At 38.6% G+C, this 24,526-nt stretch overlaps 2 protein-coding genes across 4 annotated transcripts in view; one reads left to right on the top strand and one right to left on the bottom strand.

The window, feature by feature from the left end:
* Window positions 1-793: 793 nt before the first annotated feature.
* LOC133848906 (uncharacterized) lies at window positions 794-2,235 on the bottom strand. Its single transcript, XM_062284645.1, has 3 exons — window positions 2,077-2,235; window positions 1,860-2,015; window positions 794-1,781 (listed from the first exon to the last, which is right to left on the bottom strand). Exons 1-3 carry the CDS (start codon window positions 2,122-2,124, stop codon window positions 999-1,001), a joined length of 987 nt encoding a protein of 328 aa, XP_062140629.1. The 5' UTR covers window positions 2,125-2,235; the 3' UTR covers window positions 794-998.
* A 1,345-nt stretch (window positions 2,236-3,580) lies between these two features.
* Window positions 3,581-24,526, top strand: part of LOC133848724 (hybrid signal transduction histidine kinase A) — a 45,607-nt gene continuing 24,661 nt past the window's right edge. The window contains exon 1 of one of the 3 annotated variants that reach the window (XM_062284386.1): window positions 3,581-3,721. In XM_062284386.1, coding sequence (XP_062140370.1) covers window positions 3,718-3,721 — 4 coding nt within the window. In that variant the 5' untranslated portion in view covers window positions 3,581-3,717. Of the gene's footprint in view, window positions 3,722-8,381; window positions 8,797-17,124; window positions 18,285-24,526 lie in introns of those variants that run through there. The other 2 variants (XM_062284382.1, XM_062284383.1) reach the window with 2 other exon arrangements.

The following is a 24,526-nucleotide window of genomic DNA, read 5'->3' as shown; positions in this document are numbered from 1 at the left end:
CATATCTACAACTATAGGCGACAATTTAATACCACTGCGCATATAAAATTCGATTATAAGTTTGCAATTTTGTATGACGTGATTCTACACATATCTTTCTCAATCCATTTAAACGTTATGCCCTATGTTAGAGTATATAACAAGGGCACAGCTCTTGAGCACCTGCTAGTTCATAATCATAAAATTGTTTATCAATCAATAGATCCCACCTTGAAGTCCAAATACTTTAGTATATTGATCACAATATAAAGAATTTCTTTGTGCTGGCATTAGCTTTATTGCTAAAATTCTTATTTGAACAAAGTTAACACTTCTAAAAAAAACATCCAAAATGCTGCAGTCTGAAATAGATGTCACAAATTTACTTTATTTTGATTATCGTTTATGTTTAAGTATCGGTATTTTTGGTATACAAGGATTTTCTTTGCAATGTTGCACTGATTTATTATCGATTTGCTAGTATATTATATATTAATAGTTGATTAATATCCACCTTCAATATAGCAAATATTTTCGTGATTAATATTTTATTAAAAACTAAGTAATTTTAATCTAATAATTCCAAATCTGTGGGGTATATTGGGTGTTAGTATCGTTTTAGCTTAAGTATCGGTATTTTTGGTATATAGTGATTTACTTTGCAGTGTTGCATTTCTTATCGATTTGCTAGTATATCGAATATCGATACCTGTATCCTTCAGTATAGGAAACATCTTTCGTTTAATGGCCAAATACACTGCCAAAAATGGTTTTTAATTAAAAATAAGTCTATTTGATTTAATAATTGTAAATTGGTGGGTTTTATTGAGAGTTAATATCGTTTAAGTTTAGGTATCGATATATTTGGTATACAGTGATTTACTTTGCAGTGTTGCACAGAGTAATTATCAATAAAGCTTTGACATTTGGAAATTTGAAACGTGTTTATTAATTGATCAATGTTGGTAAATGTGGCACGTGGCACGTTAAGCGTTGCTCATAGCCATTTCCTCTGAAGTTCATGTAAGCTTCTTCTTATTGCGCCTGTAATAGATCCAGGATGGCTGTGTGCGGGGCACACGTTGCATTTCAAGTTCCGGCTCCATTTCGAACTCCAGTTCCGTGTCCACCAACTCCGAGCCCGGACCCAGCTCACGATTGAGCCGCAACAGCTGCAACTCACGCACTGGCACCTCGGATTGCGACGCCTCGACGGTCTTCCTAAGCGGTGACAGAGTTGGCAACTGCTTGACATGGCGTCGATTGCCGTTGCCAAGTGTCGCCATGTCATTGTGCTGACGGCTGTTGCGATTGAGACGCCACATCATGGAACGCATCGATGGCAGCCACTGACGCGGTGGCATCTGCATGAGCTGCGTCATGGGCGGCTCCTGACGTGGCATCGCATTGTAGATGGACGTACGCCACATTTGCTGCTCGCAACGTTGCAGCACATCGCACAGATCATCGCTCTTCAGCATATAGCTGCGCATCTCGTGATCACGATAATGACTGAGCACACAGTTCACCTGCGTACCGTTGTCCTTTTGCTTCTTCCTCTGCTGCTGCTGCTGTTGCTGCTGCTGGTTTTGCTTTAGCAAATGGGCTGAGAGCAGCACGTTGGCCACATCAAGAGCGGACATGGTGGACATTGTGGTCAGCGAGACAAGCGGTTGGCCACTCGGTTGCTTGATGCACTCGGCAATGTTTTTGCCCAATAGCATCCACAATTCAGCTTCGAAGCTCGACTTTTGTGGCTCCTGCTCCTTCTGCTGCGATTTTGCAGCCTTCTCTTGCTTTGGCTGCAATACCCACCAAAAGCTGAGCACGTGGTTTGGCAAAGCGAACGAAAAAAGAGGAAAAGAGGACTATCAACTCACCTGAAATTTGCTGTGACTACGACGCCAGTTATTGTAGCGATGCTGCAGTCGAGGATAATACGACAGATTGTTGGCAAAGAAGGGCGCATTATCAGACAGCTCGGTGTTCGCCATTTTGTCAGCCTCATCGTCTGGCATTACAACATTCATAATGTGCTGCAAAATTCACATTTAAAAAAAAAAGGAAGATTCAACAATAAAGAAATCGATCACCTACATCAACCTTCAGCCTTAAATCGGACATATCTGGATCAGAAAAGTTCATCTTGCTTTTAATAAAATTTCACAATTTAATTGCTTTCACCACGTTGACAGGACAGAAGCTGAATGACTTTCAATTAATCCTGTGACAGTAGAACTTGTCAAAAATTGTCACGCACACAATGTCACAAATGTCAATGTCACCAATTCGATTATGAAACAGTGTTGCCTCATTAAAAATTAGAAATTTAACTATTTTAAAATGCAATCGACAATTAAATAGAAACACGGAAAATGAAATACAATTTTAATTGTATAGAAACAAATTACTTTTAATCTTTGTGCAGATGAAACCTATTATAATGAATATTTATATATTTTATTGTAGTATATTTTTATTTAACAGGAAACAATGAAAGACCTTTAAATTCGATTTAATCATGTTATAATGTAAATAATCTTTTGGAGTTTAAGCAAATCATTTAATTGATTACGAAAGAGTTTCGCTGGTGGAAAAACTTACATTTTTCAATTCGACTTAATCATTTTAGAAATTTTAACATTTTAACTTAAAATATAAAAAAGTCAATTACAAAAAAGCTTTAACTTAACTTAAATGTAGATTACATTTAAAATAAAAATAAATACCTATTTAAATAGATAAAATTGTCAAATATTACGAATTCTTAAATGAGAAAAGTAATATTTATTGGGAAATATACACTTGTATATCTGATTAATTTAATTAACAAATATTATAATATAAACATATATCAATTTGTAGTTTAGAATATAATATATTTACTTCTGTTTTTAATTATTATTATTTCTATGCATATTATCTTAAGACATATATTTACTTTTACTTTGATCTTTATCCAGCAGATCACTTTGAAATAAGCTGTAATTAAATGCTGAACAAATTGTATTATAGAATTAGTAAAACAAAGAACAAGGCACAATGATGATGTATGTGATTTTATTTAAATTCCAATGATGCCGACTGCTGAAAAACAATAAAGAACCTTCACAAACACTTTTGCGTTGAGCTGAAAAGCCTATTGTTTTGTTTGACGAAACCATTTCATTGTGATAAGAAAAGCAGCTACAAAGCAGATCTTCAATTACCAGGCACTTAAAGCAAAAATTCCTAACTCTTTCATGCCCATTTAATTGCTCAGAAATCTGAATTGATTTCGAATCGATGACCTACCACAAAAGTACGCAATCAACAATGAGACTCGAGTGAACTGAAGTTGATAAATTTATTTATTTGCATACACTTATTTTTCTTTTTATTGCTCACATCACAATGTTTTTCATTTTTCATTTATTATTGTTATTATATGTGTGTGTTTTTCTTTCTTCTCTACTCTACTCTCCTCTTTTCTTTTCTCTGTTGTGTTTTATTGTTATTTATTTATTTGTATGTTTTGTTTTGTTTTTATTTTTTTTTTTTTGCACCATTGAAGCTCACGTCGCCGCTTAGTTGATAAACGAACGCGCTTGAGAGCGGACCTGCCACAAAACAACAAAACAATTGCAATAAAGCTCAACGTCCGGGAGAAACTGAAGAGATCTGGGAATCGGGAATGGAAAGTGAAGAAGTGCCAGAAGTTCATAGACACAAGGATTATTTGGGTGACATTAATATCGAATGGGTAAGTGACCGATTATCAAATGTTCTATATAAAGACTTAAGATTAACGACAACAACCAGAAGACAAAGAATCGTATCGTAGCGGGAATACAATTGTAACGAATTAAGCTCGACTACGAGTTACCCTTTAAAGGAAACTAAAAATATATGTGCGGCTTTGTTTTTTTTTTTAATTCTTGAACCCTTTTTACAAGGTATTTAAAGTTCATTACAAGTTCGAATCTCTCTCTCTCTCACTCTCTGTCTGAGCTGTAATTATTATTCGCTGTTTTGCTTATTAACACTTAAAGCTTACAAGCTGTTGCCAAATTTATAGTAATGATTTCATGCTGGAATTAAAACATCTGCCAGAGTCTTGACGGCAAGATGTAATCAAGTATTATTGTATGTGATTTCTGAGTTATTTACACACTTTCACTATCCCTCAGCAACAGCAACATTTGTGTGAATTTGGCAACAAGTGAAAGAGGCAACGTAATAGCGATTTTGGATATTCAACTTTTGTGAAGCTTTTACATTGGTTCTTATTATTTTCAAATAAGTGAGAGCGGTACAGTTGTACCGTATGTTGTACTCTGTACCTGATTGTTTTTGTTTGATTGTTGCTTGGCAGCTGTTGCTGAAACTGAGTACCGTGAATTTTATGGGTTACACGGAAGGTTCATCTTTGAGACTGTCCGATCTGCGCGACTTTTATGCGAGTATTTCCATACGGACAGACAGACGGACGGACGGACGGACGGACGGATGGAGGGTTAGTAAGGTAGGCAGTTCGGTGGGTAGCGGGTGGAAGGTCCTGGACAAACATTCATATACAGTATGTATGTATGTATGTCGGGTCGGAAATACCTCCTCGCGATACCCTTTTCGTCCATCTTTAATGGGATCAGGTATAACAAGAAGTTAATAAACCAAGCGCGCGCTGTTTGTTGTTTCGTTGTCATGATGATTCATGATGATGAATTTCATAACAGAAGAAAGAGATTTCCTGAACTGCAAGTAAATGAAATCATGTTAATTTACTGCCCGATTATTAACTTTTTTGTTGTCGACTAACACCCTAACACAACCGAAATGTGTCGGAACTTGACATGAACTTTGCCAAAATATCATTAGCTGTAGTATTTACGCCTTAATGCTTTTTTATACCCGCTACCCATAGGGTAGAAGGGTATTATAACTTTGTGCCGGCAGGAAATGTATGTAACAGGTAGAAGGAGGCATCTCCGACCCTATAAAGTATATATATTCTTGATCAGCGTCAACAGCCGAGACGATATAGCCATGTCCGTCTGTCCGTCTGTCCGTCTGTCCGTCTGTGTGTCTGTCCGTCTGTCCGTATGAACACCTAGATCTCAGAGACTATAAGAGATAGAGCTATAATTTTTTTTCGACAGCATTTGTTATGTTTGCACGCAGATCAAGTTTGTTTCAAATTTTTGCCACGCCCACTTCCGCCCCCGCAAATCAAAAAAATCGAATAACAAGCGTAATTTTGAAGCTAGAGTTGTGAATTTTGGTATATACTATAATTACTATAGTAGTTATGATCCCTGAAAATTTGGTTGCGATCAGATAAAAATTGTGGATGTTATTAAAGAAATACTTTTGTATGGGCAAAAACGCCTACTTACTAGGGGTCTGAGTTGCTTTGGCTGACAATCTGGTACATTGTGCCGTCTATGGTATATTTTGAATGGTGTGCTGTATCGATATACCAAAAATACAATTTGGTATATTTTTAGTATTTTTTTAGTATTTTCGGTATATTTTGAAAATAATACCGCAATATTTTGCCCTTATTAAAAATGGGTAGCGGGTATCTCACAGTAGAGCACACTCGACTGTAACTTTCTTACTTGTTATAAACTGTTTTTTATTTGCCTGACTTGCTTTCGGTATTTGCTTAAGCCCAAACGGTAAGCGACAGCTCTCCCCCCTTCCCCCGTCCCCCTCTTCTACCGTCCCGTGTCGCTCCACTTTATCTCGCCCCCGTAAGGCAAACATGACACGGTGACACAATTAGCTGCATTCTGCGAAGCGTCGTCAGCACCTCAAGCGTCGCGATCTGCGGCGCATCGTCTTTGTGAGATACTCCACACTCACACTCACACACAACACACATACACTCCACTTCAGCGGCGTGTGCTTGTGTGCGCTCCACTTTGCAGCGCCGAGGAGAGAAAGAGAATAAGGCGCCGTGAAGTAAAGTGAAGTGAAATGAAGTGGTGGCGAGGCGAGGCGAGGCGAGGCGTGACTCAGTGGATGGGTATGCATTTGGCTCATGTTGTGATAAAGTCGACGCTTGAAATTGAAACGCAATTGGCAATGGCATTGACAAATCCCTGTTGTTGCTGTTCTCCCCTTCACTCCTCTGCTCTGCTCTACTCCACTCTACTGTGTGCTGTATCTGTATCCAGTGGATGCGCATGCAAATTGTATCTGAGAACGCGAAGAGACGGCGGCGTCGTTGAGATCGTACGTGCCTGGAGCTGCCTCGAGCGCGTCTCTGACTCTCCCAATCACACACATGCGCGCCCCATGCGCATTCTGTTTAGAATTTAGAGCTCAAAGCATAAAGCGCAAAAAAGAAGCAAGCACAAAAAGAGGCAAACAAAACAAACAAAAAACGTAGCGTGTGTGTTATCAACCGTTGAGTTTTAAGCACGCACAGCCAAGTTTCAAATCAAAGCTTTGAAAGCATTAGAAAGCTTTTGGCACTGTTTGCTCGCACAGTGACACATAGCCTGCCAAATGGCTAATCGAATTCAATGCAGTCTCCCAGGTAGAGCACGTCGAATTGAAGGCAAGACGCGAAGCAACGACGCGCGCCTGCATGTCGTCGTCATACACTGCACAGTGTCCTGACTACCTGGCTCCTGTCTGCACCGTTTGCCTGGGCGCTCTTATCAGCTATGTACAATGGGTTTTTAATCACTTTCTAAGCATATTTTTTGGCCTGCGCCTGCGCATAGTCCTTGTGGCCTATAAATGTGGCACGTCGCTGGTGGACACAGTGTAGTTAACTCTACGTGCTGATCCTGTGTGGTTCGTTACTTCTCATCGCGGAATTTACTTAAAATTTGTGAAAAGCCATAATCGTCCTGAAAATGACAACATATTATAACTATTATTATTATCGTTATTATAAAGGATATGGTAAGCAAAACAAACACTTAGTTAAATATTTTTAGAAATACTTGTATTGTAATAAAAAAAAAGAAAAAATAAATGAAATAAAAATATACAACTTGAGAATAGTAAACGTCTATCAGAATTTGCGTGCGGAAATTGTCAAATGCATATATATAATCTATTTGTGTTCTGATTGTTTGCATTGCTGCATAAATAAATATGCATATGGTATATTACTGCCAAGTCTCCCATCAATTAGTTAAAATATATATATACATATGTATGGACGACATGAAAGCAGAGTGCGATTATCCCCAAAGCATTGCGCTAAAATATATTTGCTCAAGTGCTAAACAGAGGAAAACTGCGAAGAAAGAAATTAAAATTAGCATTTCCTAGACATATGTTTTAAGACCACTGTCTCTCGCGGAAGTTAAATAACCAAAACTCAAAGTGCAAACACACACACACACGACACCCACACATTTAAACAAGAACTAGAGAGAGTGAGTGAGAGCGAGACAGCTAAGTGATCATTGCATTCTCACTAGCGTGAAAGCTTTCAACACACTGCGCACACTGGGCTGCAGCTTGTAGGAGCTTAAGGGAGCTTTCAGCGTCGGCCGCTGCTTCTGCTGCTCCATGACCACAACCAAAACACTGACGACACTTGAATTGGGTTAGGCGCAATTGGAGACATGCGTCAGCATCAGCAGACAGTGACTGCGGCAGCGACTGAAGCAGAGCAGAGCTGAGCTGCGCACAGCGCGCTGCGCGCGTCTTTTTCTTTGTTTGCAAGCACCTCGACGCCGGCGTCGCTGTTACAGTTACACATGCAGCGACCGAACAAGAACAACACAGTAGCTGCCAAGTTCATTCGCTCAAACAAACACACACGCACACACTAACAGCCAGGCGCGCACACATGCAATACTAACGTGTATGTTTGTATGTGTGTGTGTGTGTGTGTGTGTGTGTGTGAAAGAGAAGCTGTTGCTTCTGCTGCTAGCGCTGCTGTTGCTGCTGCTGCTTCTGCCAGTCCATTCTGAGCTTTAATCATACACGGGGACCACAGACATTTATTTTGTTGTTGCTGGTCAACAAGTTAGGCAGCTGGGCGTGCAATTTCTTGCGCTACTTTTTTGAATACAATTTACGAGACGCATTTGTGATTTACATGCCCACACACGCACACACACACACACGCGGTGTTATACTTTTTTTTGTGGTTGTTATTGGTGTAAAACTTGTTGCAGGGCCCAAAAAGGCGGCACAAAAGCGAGAACGAAAAACACAGTGCTTCATTTGTGTTCATATTGAGTAAAAACAACGCATTTTCCTTCAAATGCTTCGTCGTAAAGCAACAACAAAACAAAACAAAAAACGTATCTTCGACGCGCGCCACGATAATATTGTGTATATAGTGTATATATATTTGACGTCAGTGCGGTTTGAGAACACAACAATTTTTGGCAGTTGTCAGTTATCTGCGCAGTGATCGAAATTACATGCAGAGCCATAATATCGATTAACGATTAACAATGCAATTGTTCGTTGTGCCATCACAAACGTCATCACCAATGATTGTGGATACAGTTGCAACCCAGACCAATAAACGAAAGCCGGAGCTGGAGCAGCAGCAGGAGCTGCAACGCAAGCAGCATCGCAGAATGCTCGACGGCGGCAGCAACATGTATAACTGTAATAATTACAACTACAACTACAACTACAACTTTGGCAACAATCAGAAGCAACAAGCGAAAATGTATTACAATTCCAATGCGCGTCAGTTTTGGGCCAGAGCTCCAATAGCATTAACAAACATCACAATAACAACAACAACAACAACAACAACAGCGACTACAGCAGCAGCAGCAGCGAAAACGAAATTTCTTAACGAGCAACAAACGTCAGCGTTGACAGAAGCAGCAGCAGTAACATGTGAGTCGCTTTTTGTGTTATTGTTTTGTGCTGTTATTCTTATTCGCTCGTTGTTGTTATTGTTATTGTTGTTCCTGCTGCTGTTTATCGCACTGCACGTTTTGCACTAGCAGCAACACCAACCCCAATAACAACAACAACAACAACAGCAGCGAGTAGAATAAGCACCAACAGTATAAGATGAAGAAGAAGAGGTGCAAGAAGAGCAACAAAACACACACCTAAACAGCTGCACGCCTGCATGGCGAACAGCTGATTGCACTGCTCAGGCACAGTGGTGCAACAATTGTTTGCACTTTAATACAGTAGTCGCTTTTTTACTTGCTTCTTGAAATGTCAAATGTCAATTTGATTTAATTCGAGTCAATATTTAAATCAACAAATATAGTAAATAATAATTAAAATAATAATGCAATTGACACAGAAACTTGCAAATATTTGTTTGCTTCTAACTTCTAGATTTTGTAACCTATTTGCCCAGAGCAAACACAATCGTGTATTTCCCAGTATTGCATCATAAACGTTGATAGAATAGATTAGTGACTGGCAGATGTCTTGATATGCTTTTGCTTTTGCTTTTGATTTTAATTAGTTTATAATATTCATTTCTGGTGAAGCACAATTAGTGAATCACTTACATACAATATCATTTTCCCGGCAATCTCAACACATATCACTCAGCTTATTTTTGGCTTATCGCGTAAGCTGCCCCAAAAAGGGGGAAATGAAAACATTTCAATTGGAATATGTACATTGAACGGCTTGTTTATGCATATTTTGTGCAAAGTGCGCCTCTGGAGAAATGTATAAACATGGTAATATTTGTGTTTTTATTAATAGTCGCAGTAGTAGATATGTGTGTATATCTAAACAAGGCGAACAAGGCGATATAATAATAATAATAATCAACAACAACAGCAACAACAACATGATCATCATAAATGCAGGCACACATTAAATGCGCCGGCATTCAAGCACACATTGAAGCAGCAGCAATAATAACAAGAAAGAGGCAACGCACTCGTAAGGTTAAGGCATGGCAATGAACTTGAAAGCCAAAAGTTTGTTTTCGAGGCTAAATATGCCTCCCGAGCGCCACTGTAAGAATGGCAGCCCATCCGTTAGGAAGGGGAGTGGAGAGTGGAGAGGGAAGAGAGCGTAGGGGAACATTTTAGGGTAGCAGCAAAGCAAAGCGAGGGATATTTGTTGGACCTTTTGTCGTTGTTGTTGTTGTTGTTGTTATTGAGAATTTTGGCATTGGCATTGACATTGGGGTCTGCCATTCGTTCGCTCATTCACCCGTCCATCCGCCCCGCTCTCACTCTCTCTATCCCACTTTCACTGCGTGGCTGTGTCTGGCACTCTTTCGCTCTCTTTCTAAAATATCAGCAGTTTTTGCTTAGCGTCTCATATCGAAAACACACAAATGATTTGCCCAAAATTAAATAAACAATAGGTTCAATGCACTTAACACGCAGTAGAATTCAATTTGCGAGAGCACTCACACACACACACTCACACACACATACAATGGCGAAAAGCTTTCGGTGAAAGCTTTTTTACTTTGCCAAGCAAATCTTTGCTCTGCTTGCACTCGGAAATGTTAATTAAAGACTGATGTTCATACTTACACACATAAACATACATACATGTATATATATACATATATATGTATGTATGTATGTGTTGTGCTACCTCAACATTTGAGCAATCATCTTGGACAAACTCTTTTTTATTATGATTATTTATTTATCTGTGTGTGTTGCTTATTCAACTTTTGCACATTGGTCGCAAAATAAAATACATAGTATTATTATTACTATTTTTTTTTTTGGGAGGGATTTCAAGTCATTCGTTTTAATTAAAGCTTATCGCGATAATAACATGCACTGCTCATAATACGCATACGCCGCGTGTGTCTTTGATAAAAACAGTGTAATGAGTCTCATCAAATGGCACAGCCGCAATTGCAGACTGGTTTTATCTCGGTGTGTCTCTTTTCAATTTGAATTTCCTAGTACTAGCCGCAGTTGTTACTGTACTATAAGGAAACTACATTACGCATAAGCAGCGTGTTTATACCCGCTACCCATAGGGTAGAAGGGTATTATACTTTGTATGTAACAGGTAGAAGGAGGCATCTCCGACCCTATAAAGTATATATATTCTTGATCAGCGTCAACAGCCGGGACGATCTAGCCATGTCCGTCTGTCCGTCCGTCCGTATGAACACCTAGATCTCAGAGACTATAAGAGATAGAGCTATAATTTTTTTTCGACAGCATTTGTTATGTTTACACGCAGATCAAGTTTGTATCAAATTTTTGCCACGCCCACTTCCGCCCCCGCAAATCTAAAAAATCGAATAACACGCGTAAAGCTAGAGTTGCGAATTTTGGTATATACCATAATTACTATAGTAGTTATGATTCCTGAAAATTTGGTTGCGATCAGATAAAAATTGTCGAAACTATTAAAGAAAAACTTTTGTATGGGCAAAAACGCCTACTTACTAGGCGTCTTAGTTGCTTTGGCTGACAATCTGATATATTGAGCCGTCCATGGTATATTTTGAATGCGGTACTATATCGATATACCAAAAATACCCTTTGGTATATTTTTAGTATTTTCGGTATATTTTGAAAATAATACCGCAATATTTTGCCTTTATTAAAAATGGGTAGCGGGTATCTCACAGTCGAGCACACTCGACTGTAACTTTCTTACTTGTTTGTTTTTTTCGCGAGCGGAAATGATTTGCTGCTGTAAGAAATTTGCGATCATTTTGATGATTACGAAGCTTTAGTTGTGAAATCTCGCAATTAATATAGAGTTTAAAAATACAACTTTACAAAATTTCTTGGGATCAAGTCGTTAATTTGTGTTGTGCTTTAATTAATAAGACTCACACACACAGCTGAGAAATCCGAAAAAGCGATAAGAGAAATGCATTAAGTATGAGTGTGTGTGTTTTGCGACTGTGACTTCCGGCCTGTGACTTCCGCAAGCTGCGAACACAGTTCACAGTTAACAATGCACAGTTTTGCCACGTGCAACAGATTTGTTTTGATTTGGGAGTCAGGTGCGTCGTCGTTGAAGTTGCAGTTGCAGTTGCAGTTGCCGGTGTCCGGTCTCCGGTTTGTGTGGCGCCACACAACAACATCAACAACAACAACAATAATGTTGTACTTATCACGCTGTGTGTTGCTCTGTCTCTTTCGCCACTTCCTGTGCGTAGACGGCAGATGAACAAAGAGAACGTAGCCAGAGACAGAGACAGGAAACGGGCATAAAAATGAGAGAAAAAAAAAAGCAAAAACAACAGCATGCAAAAATAATAAATACGAGTATAATAAAAATGATTTTTGTTGTTGTTGTTGTTGAATGCATGATGACCATGAGAGACCAAGAACGCAACGCAATGCAAATTGAATGACAGCAACAACGACTATAAATATAATGATAATTTGCAATTTATTAATTATTTAGCGCATTGCTCTCTCGCTCTTCCACTCTCCCTCTCACTCTTTCTGTGACTCGACAGTCGAAATGTCGCCTACCCCAACAATTTGCGTCGTTGTCGCAGTCGCTGTTGTTGTTGTTGTTGTTGTTGCTGCAGTTGTCACAAGGCAAGGACAGACGCGCCCGTGTTGCCCTGACTGCGTGACAGAGACAGAAAAAGCACTGAAAGAGAGCGAGAGCGAGAGACGTTGCTTGGTTCAGTCAACCTGCTCGCGAGTCCCGTGCCTAATATTTGTGCGAAATTGCGACAGTTGAACGAACTGTTGTTGTTGTTGTTGGGCAACAACAAAACAACAAAAGTTCGCCTGCGGCACGCGCAACAGTTGCTGAATGACTGCCACCCCCTTCCCCCTCCTCTCTCTCTCTCCCACCGCCCCTTGGCCCATCGTCAGCAGGTTAACAAATGGCACTTGCAGCTGAAAGTTCAAGCACCTGCTCTTAGCTTTTATTTCTAACTGCACTCTCTCTCTTGCTCTCTCTCTCTCTCTCTCTCTTCCATGTGCTTGCTCTCAGTGGTTCATTTCATGGCTAAGCTTTTTTTTTGCGTGTTCGTTTGCTCAAGGGTGTTTTTCGCAGCTTTCCATAGACTGTGCTTTAGCGATCCGATCCTTATTAGATCAGCGACAAGCTAGCAAGCTTTTTTTCTGCTTTTCTGCTTTTGTGTGTGGCAACTTTCACTTGAGCCAGATTTTTTCTTTGCTGACAAGACTTTCGCGTAAACCTTATCAGACAGTAAAGTGACAACACTTTAAGAGCAATTACCTAGAAACAATTAAAACACTTTCGCCTTCCATTGCATTAATAAATCTTAAGAAATTGTAAAAAAACAACACAAAAAATATATGTTGATGAAATCGTTGTTAATTTGCCTTTTGTTTATTACTTTTTTTCTCTCTTTGCAGGTGAGTTCAATAATTTTATGTATTCTTGCGATCGCTTTTTGTGTGTACGTTATTTTTTCTGCTGGGTTGGCGGGTAAGTTAAATAAGTTGCCACGCCTCGCAAAATCTTGTGCAATTATTTATGATGCCAAACGCGTTAGAAATTGCGCATTGGCCACAAGAATGAAAGAAACAAAACAAAACAAAACACGAGGGGCAAACATATAATTAAATGTGAAACTTGTTGCATTTTGTATAATTTTCGAATAGCGCATAAATTGTTGGGTGAATTTATCAACCATAAAAACGACAAAAATAACAAAATGAACAAGACAGGAAATGTGTGGGTGTGTGTGTATGGGAGGGGGAAGGTGGAGAAGGAGGGAGGGGGGGAGGTAAGGAGTCAATGGAGTCCTTCGCAACGGGTTCAACGGCCAAAACTTGCTCAGCCAGATGTGTGACTATTGAATTAACAGCAACAATAACAACTTTGGGGGCCAACTGACAACTGTGTGTGTGTGTGTGTGTGTGTGTGTATTGTGGAGGAGCTGGCGAGAGCCGTGAGATTGAAGATTAAAAGAGCGGGGCCTGTTTTGGGGGGTTGCAATTGCGCGTCGGAGCGATGCAAAGGCGACGCGACGAGTCATTAACATTTTGGCAGCAATGTTTCGTTGAACCTGAGCTAAAACCCCAGAGAGGCGAGGAAGCACACACAGAGAGCGGGAGAGCGACAGCGAGAGAGAGCGAGAGACGATGAGGAGGAGGAGGAGGCGGGACAGATTCAGATACAAAACTGGCGACACATGTTTCTTTAGCCTTTCGCCATCTGCTCGCCGCATGATGAAACTGTTTACACAATGCAAACCAGAGAGACAAAAGATCGCACACTGCGAGCGCACACAGATAGAGATAGCAATACATATAGGAGTGTGTGTGTGTGTGTGTGTGTGTGTGCAAGAGCAGATCGTGTATTGTGCAAGGACATGTGCGAATGAACATCTGCCTTGCCATAAGCGAACAACAGACAACGCGGGGTTGTTGCTCGATAATATGACGATGCCCACAGTTTCAGTTCATTTTCATTTTATTATTTCTTTTTTTTTTTTGGGTTGCACACCAAGTACATTCAGGTGCGAATGACACACCTGCTCTTAAGATGATGCTCACATCTTGATGAATACCAGTTTCGACTCACTTCAGCTTCAGCTGTGCGCGTAGTTAGGGAGCGGTTTTCTTTAAATGATCTCTAGAGGTACCATCTACTTAATTGAGTTGACTTCAATCTCAGTTAAACTGTTTCCGATTTATCTCTGAAATATAAGTTATTCTTTTTTTTTATAAGTTGAAAAGGTGCCTCCTTTTTTAATTGAGTTGACTTCAATCTCAGTTAAACGTCTCTTTTCTTTTCATAAAAAAAAAGAATTTGGGAAGTTTCTCGGGTAATAAAATCTTTTATTATCCTACCATAAAGAAAATCCCGCTCATAAAATAATTTGTTTGATATCTGACAAAGTTCTTTAGAAAAGAACTTGAAAATTCCCAGCTTAAAAAATATGCAAAAACAAGATTAACAATTAACAATCTTCAAATAATTAGTTTCATATCTGACAAAAATTCTTTAGAAAAGAACTTAAGAATTTCCAGCTTATAAAATATGCGAAAACCAGATTAGTTGTAGTTTTAGGTGCTTTGAAAATATTATTATGCCTTTTTTACCATACCAACGTAATCAAAATAAAGTTTATAATTACTACATTAGTGAAATTCTTCCTCTATTATTGTAATTCTTTTCATTATCCTAATCGTTTAATATAAACTTGAGAATTTCCCAGCTTAAAGATTAACAATTACAATTGTTTTCCTTCCACATACCTAATATATAAGGTCATTTAACTGAACAGAAGAAGTATTTGAATTAAATACTATATGTGGCTAAAATGTAAATCGATTTTGCTTAGTTCGCCAAATCAATTTGATCGAAAAGCTGAAACACAAAGCAAATCAATCGACGGCAATGCCAAAGTTTTGCAATCATTTAAATTGATTTCACCACAGACATTTAATTCTATATAGAATCGTAAAACAAGACGCAATTTCCACCCTCAAACGGCAAGCCAAAGTAATTCTTTTTTTTCTCGTTGCCTCTTTTTTTCACTCTTTTTTGTTTTTGTGTTTTTACGGCGGCAACTTTAGAGCTGACGTGGCTAAAGTTGTCGGAGTGGGAGGGAGGGGGCCATACATATAGACGTCGGGACTTGTATGTATGTATGTATGTATGTATATTTATGCATGTATGCATGCTATTCTAATTGCCATGACTGGCTGAAGAGGGGGGAAAAAGGAGAAACCGACAAACAGCAACAACAACAACAACAACAAGAGGAACAACGGTAGTCAAAGTTTCGGTTTCTAAGGCCAAAGCGAACCCCAAAACGTCTGCTATAAATGCTGAGGTGTCTCTTCTGTCTGAGTCTGTCTCTCTGTGTGTGTGTGTGTGTGTGTGTGTGGGTACTTGAGCTTTTATTTGTATGTGTGTGCAGTCCGTACAGCACGTACCCTTGTGGAGCAACTACAACAATGGCCCATCGCATGTGGTGTACGTGTCTATTTGGCGTCGTTGTTGTTGCTGAACGACGCGACGCGACGCGACGCTTCCTCCGCTTGCTGCGCTGCTGTCCTTCTGCCGAGATTGCACCCTAAGCAGGCACTCTACTTTTTTTTGCACTTTATGTCTTCTCTCCTTTTGTTTGATCAGAACGCTTTGAAGTTGCCTAACCCCTTTGGCAAAAAGAGAACTTTTTTTGTCGGATTTTCTGTTTTTGCACGCTTGCGCACAGTGGGACCAACTGCAGCGTAAATTGTGTGTGATTGTTTTGTGATTAGCAACTCAAGTTTGGCAGTGCTCCACATTTTGTGCAGATTTCATCATCTGCAGCACTATACTAATTGAAACAAAGACCAAAGACCAAACACTTGTAGCGCTGTCAATTGAGCACAAGGATTCATCAAGTTTTCGTGCTGCATTGTTGCACTGTAATTGCATTGCATGCATGATAATGACTGCCTGATTTTTCATCCCCATCAACATCAGCAGATCATTGATGATTTGCGGATATTTGCAACATTTTTGGATGTTGTTCAACAAAAAGATTTGCCAAATTTTTGGAAGCCGCCTCGACTCACGTGCTATTTGACATTTTGTTGTTGTTGCCGATCACCACCGCGTGCTATTTTCCAAAGAGCGAGAGAGGGAAAGAGCAGAGCGAAGCGAGCGCGTGAGCGGCAATCAAATGCAAAAAGCTGAATCATCGCGTTGCTGCACAGTGGTACATTTTAGCCATGCCATACGCCATAACCATATGGCGTACATTACATCACTTTGTGCCATACAAAATCGAGTTGGGTAAACAAACCGTTGAAGAAGAAGAAGGGTGACATTTTAATGCCTGATTAGATAAAACAGAGGGCATTACATTAATCCATTTATTACATTCCATCTATCATTATAAATATGTCTGTTTGTATGTACGACTGTTTATTTGACCGCCTACTGTTAGCGGCGTGCATTTCGCGCTTCTCTTGTTGTCACATTTTGCCGCTTTAATTCATGCGCTCGCGCTTTTGTGAGACTCGATGAGAGACACCAAAAGAGAGAGAGCGCGCGAGAACGAGATTAAAAGAGCGCGTGGGTCTTTAACATAATGTTACACTCATTTCATGACTTAGCAGTGCCAAATTGAGTATAACATTAACATGTGCTTGTGTTAACAGGCATCATTGGCTGTTTTTTTTTGCTCAGCCATTGTGTGTGTGCGTCTATTTTGAATTTAACATGCGCGACTTAACAGCGCACATAACAGATGCAACAAAGTCAATAACATGGGCATGTTGAGTGAGTTAACATGAGAAACAGAAGAAGCAGATGCAAAAACAAAGCCGAACGAGACGGACGTGTGTAACGGTCGATGCGAGCGAGCGTAATTCGTGATTCCCTAATTCTCCGGCCTGTGTTTTTGTGTGCATTTTTTTCGCGTTGTTTGTTTCTTTTGCTCGTTGCAAATAAAATAAATAATAATTCTGAACGCGTCCCCGTCGCGACTATATTATCATACACGATATATTCGGTTTCGGTTGCAACAACAACAAACAATAAATATTGCAAATTTTTCGTTCAGCGGCGAAAGCAACGCGTGCAGTTGGAAAACAATTTGCGTGTGTGTGCGTGCGTGTGTATGTGGGGACGGTTGCCTCAGTCATATTTGGGGGTCCATGCAAATCAAAACATGGCGGTACAACAACAACGACTGACAGCAATAACGATATCAGCGAGAACGACATCAAATTTAACGCAGCACAACAACAGGCACGTTGACAACAACAACAACAACAAGCTGAAGGATACGCAACAGCATAAGCAACAGCACAGTGTGCCACAGACAACAATTACAACATGCAGAGCGACGCGACACAAGTAATTGAATGAGAGTCGAGCGCAGAAGCAGAATCACAATTCAGAATTCAGAACGACAAAGTCGAAAAGGAAATTGAAAAAGGAATGCAAAGAAAATAACTGTAGTTGCAGTACCAAGCAGTAGCGAAACTCTTACGAAACGTGAATAACGAAATTTGCACAAAAAAAAAAAACAAAGAAAACAATTTTCGGGGAAAAGAACAGCGACAAGACGGAAAAATTAATTTAAATAAATCAAATAAAAATTAAAAAAAAAAAAAAAAAAGCAAGCTGCGCGCCTGCGCAACAGCAACAAAATATTTAGAAAGTTAATAAGCTAAAAAAAAATTTACGACAAGAAAATTTGAAGAGTGCAGAAACCGACGTATTTTATTTTATTTTATTTTATGTGCTAAGTGTTGTGCAGTGACAACTGAAGAATAACAAACAACAAATTGATTAACATATAAAACAATAACAATAACAAAATTAATTAAACAATCACAAAATGGAGCAAATCACGCAATATTTTGAGCACATGGATTACGTGTCCTTTGGCGTTATAGCGCTTCCCTGCGTTATTATCGCCGTCTATGGATTCCTGCAAGTGGCCAGCGGACTTGCCAAAGGCAAAAGTAAGTGCACTTCAATTTCAATCGATAGTTTACGTTATCGATCAATAACTAACGGTAATACACGTCAGTCTCTCTCTTGCTCTTGAGTATGCGTAACTTCTGCTTTAAAATGATATGACTCAATTTGCAAATTTGTTGTTGTTAAATTCATCTTATACTTGTGACGCATCCAGAATTAATTCCGTCGATGAGACGTTTGGAATTCACCTGAACAGATAAATACTTGTAGATATGTGGAAACGCATGCTGCAAGTAATTTACATCCATTTTAAGTAGTTCCAAATAATGAGACACCTATCTCAATACCTACTTTCTAAGTAGATTGATGAATCCTAAACAACAAGTTGTTTATTTTTTGGTATGATAAATGAAACTTGGTAAAATTTGCTATTACGACTTTATTTGCAACATTTTGTTCAAAAACTCTTTCATCTTACGCATTCTCCATTGAGAGTTGCGAAAAGAAAAAGAAACTACATTTATCCCGCTCTGCTTAACGTTGTTAGTCTGCGCTCCACATTCGCCAGATGTCTCGAGTCTTGAGTCTTGAGTCTTGAGTCTCGTTCCCATTTGGGTAGCCTAAATAACCACGCGTAGGATATAATGTAGGAAAGTAAATAAATACTATACATAGGAGAAATAGCAACCACATATACCATTTTAGGGGGACAGGCCCCAAAGTTATAACAGCTGCTGTGCTATAACGTATTCGCGCGTATTGCAAATAAGATGAAAATAAAACCGTACGCTTGGGTCTTTCCCGCACTTTGAAATGGTGACGTGCGCTTCCGTTCTGTGCCCCCAAGAGTTGTACTCGAAACCGTATTTATAGAGCAAACTAGAGTTGGCTAAAAGCAAGTGAAAAACTGAAAAAAAAACTGAACACTTGAGAAGGGGGAATTTGAAAAGACAAATGCTATAAATACTCGTAAATGAAGTAATTACAAATCGAGACTAATCAGTAGAAGATGTATGCATATAGAGAACTCGAATAGAATTTATATTCCCCGACCTATCCCACACACATTTTCTGTGCTCTTCTCTCTCTCTCTCTCTGTGTGTGTTGCAGTATCTGGAATGATAACAAGCAGAATATATATTTATAGAATATATTTACTTGTACTCGAAGTCGTCGAGCAAATTGAGCAAATATCGGAAATTATTAATTAAGCAGAACAAGGTATCATATACTACTATCAATATATAGTATGTTACATGGGAAGAGTATCTGCGAGGCACTCGATAAATGGCGACGCAGACTTCAGACTAAGAGATGATGGTCAACCTCGTGGTTGAGCAATAAACAAGTTTCTTGTTGCTGTTTTTGAGTGTAATACCTAACTGGATCTTTATATAATCCATCGAAGCAGGCGACGACGACGACGATCATCTAGCTAAACTTTCAATACGCGAAAAATGTCGCCGAAAAAAAACAAAAAAAAGCAGCAAACTGAAATTAGCACAACTGAAAACGTAGACGGAGACGGAGACCTGAGGCTGACTTACTTTCTTTTTGGTTGAGAAAGGTCTGATGACGAGGTTCGCTTATCTTTGATCTATAATTAAAAGAGTACAGCCATACATTGTATGTGTGTGTGTGTTCAGGCCAAGTTAGCATTTCAATTTTATTTAATTTTTATTATTTTTATGTTGTTTTTTGGGTTTAGTTGTACTCGTATTTGCTTTTGCTTTTTGCCAACTATTTTCGCTGTTGACTTTTGTCTTTGCCTTGCTCTTGTTTTTGCTTTTGTTTTTGCTTTTGTTGTTGTTCTTTGGCTTTTCGAAATTGAGTTCATTTATTTATTTTTATGTGTGCCACCACCAACAGCCTGAAGCTGTGAAGAGGAGAGTAGAGAGGGGGGAGCGGGCAGTAAATGAATTTCAATAAATAAATACAAATAAAATAGAAAAGAAAAGAAATAAACGCGTTGCATTCGCTTTTGGCACTACAACAGTGAGTGCCAAAAATTAGCTGACACTTGAGCTCCTTCAAAATGATTTCACAAACAATGAACTCTTAAAACTCTTCTTCTTCCATTGCATATTATTAATATTTACTTCAAAATTATGCAGTGAAAGCGGACAAAAGCGAATGCGCAAAAAAAATAAAAAAATATGAGCTTTGTGTGCTGCATTTAACAAATAATATTTAAATAAATTAATGTCTAAAAACAAAAAGAGTTGAACTTCAACCAAGTTTATTATGAAGTTGAAGTTGTTTTTGGTTTTTTGCGATAATTGGCTTCAAGCATTTGAAGTTATCATTGTTTAATAAACTGCAAGAGTTCGTTTCAATTGTAACTTGTTGTTGTCCGCATTGTGCAACTTTGTTGCATGTCTGACACCCATCAAGTGCTGTATTTATCCCTAATTACTTGCTCTCTATTTTGTTTTATTTATTATTATTATTTAGTTGTTCAACTAATTTCAGTGTTTGTGCCGTGCGCTAAATGCGCAATATTAGTGTGAACTCAATTTTTAAGTCAATATATATATATATAACGTATATGAGCTGATTTGTTGAAATAGATTTTGTTGTTTTTAATCTAAATAGTTTTTAAATAGTTGGTGTGAATGTGTGGACGTAATTAAACAAGAGTCGAATGTGCGATGACAACGCGATCAACGAATCGTTTAATTGCGTCAAGTATACGCCCCGCCGACACATCACATCAATCATACGCACCGTGCAACCGTGGTGGGGTGGGGCGGCGAGGGGAGGGGCAATAATAATGCCAAGTGCTTGCTTGCTTGCTTGTTGCGACTTTCAAATCAATGCGATGCGATGCGATGCGATAATGCTACCTTCTGTTGTTGTTGTTGTTGTTTGATCTATCAGATGTGGAATCCTCCTCGTCGATCTTCTATTCATCTTCTATTCATCGTCACAATTTGTGGCCAATGTTATTTTTGGCATTTAGTTTTATTACACAATTTGTGCGAGCCTCACTCACAGCCAGGCAGCAAGCACTCTCATCATCATATGATTTTGATTATTGATATGAGCCAAAAAAAAAGGAAAAAAAAAGAAAAAAAACATGTTTGTCTTCTTCATGTTCATCACAACGCGCTCTCGTTGTTGCTCTTGTTTATGTTCATTCATATTGCGCGTTTATTTATTTAATTTATTTGAACTCTTATGCTAATTTGCTGGCATTTAGTCGCATTTCTTGTTGATATTAGAACACAATTTATACTGTCATATACCTCGCAATGATCGGATGCTGTTGGGTATTTGGAAGGCTATTCAATGTTGCATAGATATTGCCAACTTTATCACGGACTGTAACTACCCCATATAGAGTGTGTTTCACTTACAGGGTAGCCACGTGTTTAAGAATAAACCAAGTAATATTTTTGTTGTTCTATGCCACATATAATCTTTAAATCACGCAGCTGCCGTGGCCTTAACGCATTTCCAATTAGTATACAAGCCTGTTGAAGAGTCTAGAGTGTAGAGAAGAGTCTACGGCACACTTTATTTTCTTTGGGGGGCAGGTCGTGACATAATCGACCATGCGATTAAGATAATAAATTAGCATTCAAACTGAAATGAACTGAAACTGAACTGAACTGAACTGAAAAAAAAAAATGCAAACTCCGGACAAAAGTGAAAAGTCAAAGAAATTCCGAAATTCGCTGAGAAAAAGAGAAGAGTAAAAAAAACAAAATATAAACATGGCCGAATACGTGACATAAGAAAGGTCGTCGTATAGACCATTGTCATGGCAAAGAAGAAGAAGAAGAAGAGACTTGCTTCGTTTCGTTCGTCATTCATTTCAATTTCCATTTCCAGCTTATTTGGTTTTATTTCTTGTCTTTTACATACATGCATATTGTGTATAGCTCTACATCATCGCTTTTGTCGGTTTTCTTCTGCGCTTTTTTTTTGGCCAAATGCTGCTGATGGCCAAGTCCAAAGCCAAAGCGAAAGTTTTTTCGTTGTTGTTGTTGTTTTTTTTTTTATTTTTTTTTTATTTTGAACTTCTTATTTAACTTGGCTTCGTTTTCACTTTGCCTCGTTGCTGCTTTGCTTGATTGAACGTGCCGCAATTCAACAACAAAAGTCAAATAAAACAGAAAAAAACAACAACAGCCAGCAACATGCTTAAAAATAAAACACACAGCACAGATATATCTATGTATACTATATATATTATTCATAATCAAATATTGTTTATATAGACATAAATCATAGCTATAGATTTTGATGAATGACCTGCTGTTGGCGATCGCAACTGTCGAGATATATTTTTTCCATTCCTTTTCTTTTCTTTTGGACATATAGTTATAGTAGATCATCTAATTGAGAGTCACTCAACAGGCCTTCCTATTTTGTTGTTGTTTACTGATTTGTTTTAATGGGCGCACATTATTTTAGTTGCTATAACAATTAATAAAAAGCAAGCGATAAAGATTCATCATTTGTTTTGGGAAAGTTGAGGATTAAATTGATATTAGACATTTCCAAGATTCGTCAAAGTAATTACATTAAAAAAACAAGTAAGAAAGTTACAGTCGAGTGTGCTCGACTGTGAGATACCCGCTACCCATTTTTAATAAAGGCAAAATATTGCGGTATTATTTTCAAAATATACCGAAAATACTAAAAAATACTAAAAATATATACCAAATTTTCAGGAATCATAACTACTATAGTAATTATTATATATACCAAAATTCGCAACTCTAGCTTTACGCTTGTTATTCGATTTTTTTGATTTGCGGGGGCGGAAGTGGGCGTGGCAAAAATTTGAAACAAACTTGATCTGCGTGCAAACATAACAAATGCTGTCGAAAAAAAATTATAGCTCTATCTCTTATAGTCTCTGAGATCTAGGTGTTCATACGGACGGACGGACGGACGGACAGACGGACATGACTATATCGTCTCGGCTGTTGACGCTGATCAAGAATATATATACTTTATAGGGTCGGAGATGCCTCCTTCTACCTGTTACATACATTTCCTGCCGGCACAAAGTTATAATACCCTTCTACCCTATGGGTAGCGGGTATAAATACAGAGAGAGAGAGAGAGAGAGAGAGATAGGAAGAGACTAGTATTTTTTTGTGTGTTAGCAGCTTTTCACATTTCGTTGACTGACTGACTGACTGACTGACTCAGTGATTGCTTGTCTCATGTTGCCAACACTTTCTTTGGGTGGCGACCTAAAGACACGCACTTGTTGCTGTTGTTGCTGTTGCTTGGCACTTTCATTTGAATGCGAAATGCGAAATGCAAAAACGAAACTCGAAACTCTGACAAGAGTGTCTCCGCATCTCGTCTGTCTCCTCGTTGTGTGTTAGGTAATATTTAGATATTTAGACAAGGGTCAGCAAAAGCAAAAAAGCAACAAGCAACCAGAGTTGGCCAAGCTAACTATAACTAACTATTCAATTGTCTGCCGGCCGGTTGTTGCTCTAGCTGTTGCTGTCTGCTTTTGGCTCAAAGTAATAACTCTAAATTGTGTGTGTTGTGTGTGTTTTGCAGTTTGTTAACACGTTTTCACGCGCACATAATTGCAACACTCACACACACACACAAATTGCAACACTCACACACACACACACACTGTTGAGAGTGCTAAACATTTGTATTTGTATTTGTATTTATTTTTGCTGTTAGTGTCGAGTCACATTTTGCCAGTATGAAAACCATAAACAAAATTGAGGCTAATTGAAGGCACTTTTACTCTCGCGCGCAACATGTTGCGCAGCATTCAGCATCGGCAACATGTTGCCGACTTTGGCATTTCAACATTTTCATTTCACATTACACACAAGTGCACATATATGTGTATATGTATGCACATAGTTGTAGTTGTAGTTGTGTGTAGACTTGTGGAGAGCATAAATCGTGAAATTTGTGTGTTAATCTTTGCTTGCTTGGAATTCGCCTGATTTTCTTTTATTTATTCCCTTGAATTTTTAGTCACAACATTCAGCCGAGGAATTAACCTGATCTAAATTTTATCCCAATAAATTAACTAAGCTATACTATATGCATGTTGCGAAGAACATTTCGAAGGAAAATAAAACAATAAACTATTAGAGGGGGATAGATGATATCTATAATTGTGACTTCAGTTTCAGCTTCAGCTTCAACTTCAGTTGAATGATGGAATTTGGATTAACAAAAAGCAATGGCAATGATTGTTCCAATTTGACACTCTATATATTCGCACATATTCTATATTTATCAAAGTGTTTCACTTCTGTCAATTTGGGTTAACAGCTGC

This window comes from Drosophila sulfurigaster, chromosome X, assembly GCF_023558435.1.
Source record: "Drosophila sulfurigaster albostrigata strain 15112-1811.04 chromosome X, ASM2355843v2, whole genome shotgun sequence".
NCBI classification, from domain to species: domain Eukaryota; kingdom Metazoa; phylum Arthropoda; class Insecta; order Diptera; family Drosophilidae; genus Drosophila; species Drosophila sulfurigaster.
The sequence above is the reverse complement of the archived record's forward strand: the minus strand, read 5'-3'. Positions and strand labels throughout refer to the sequence as shown.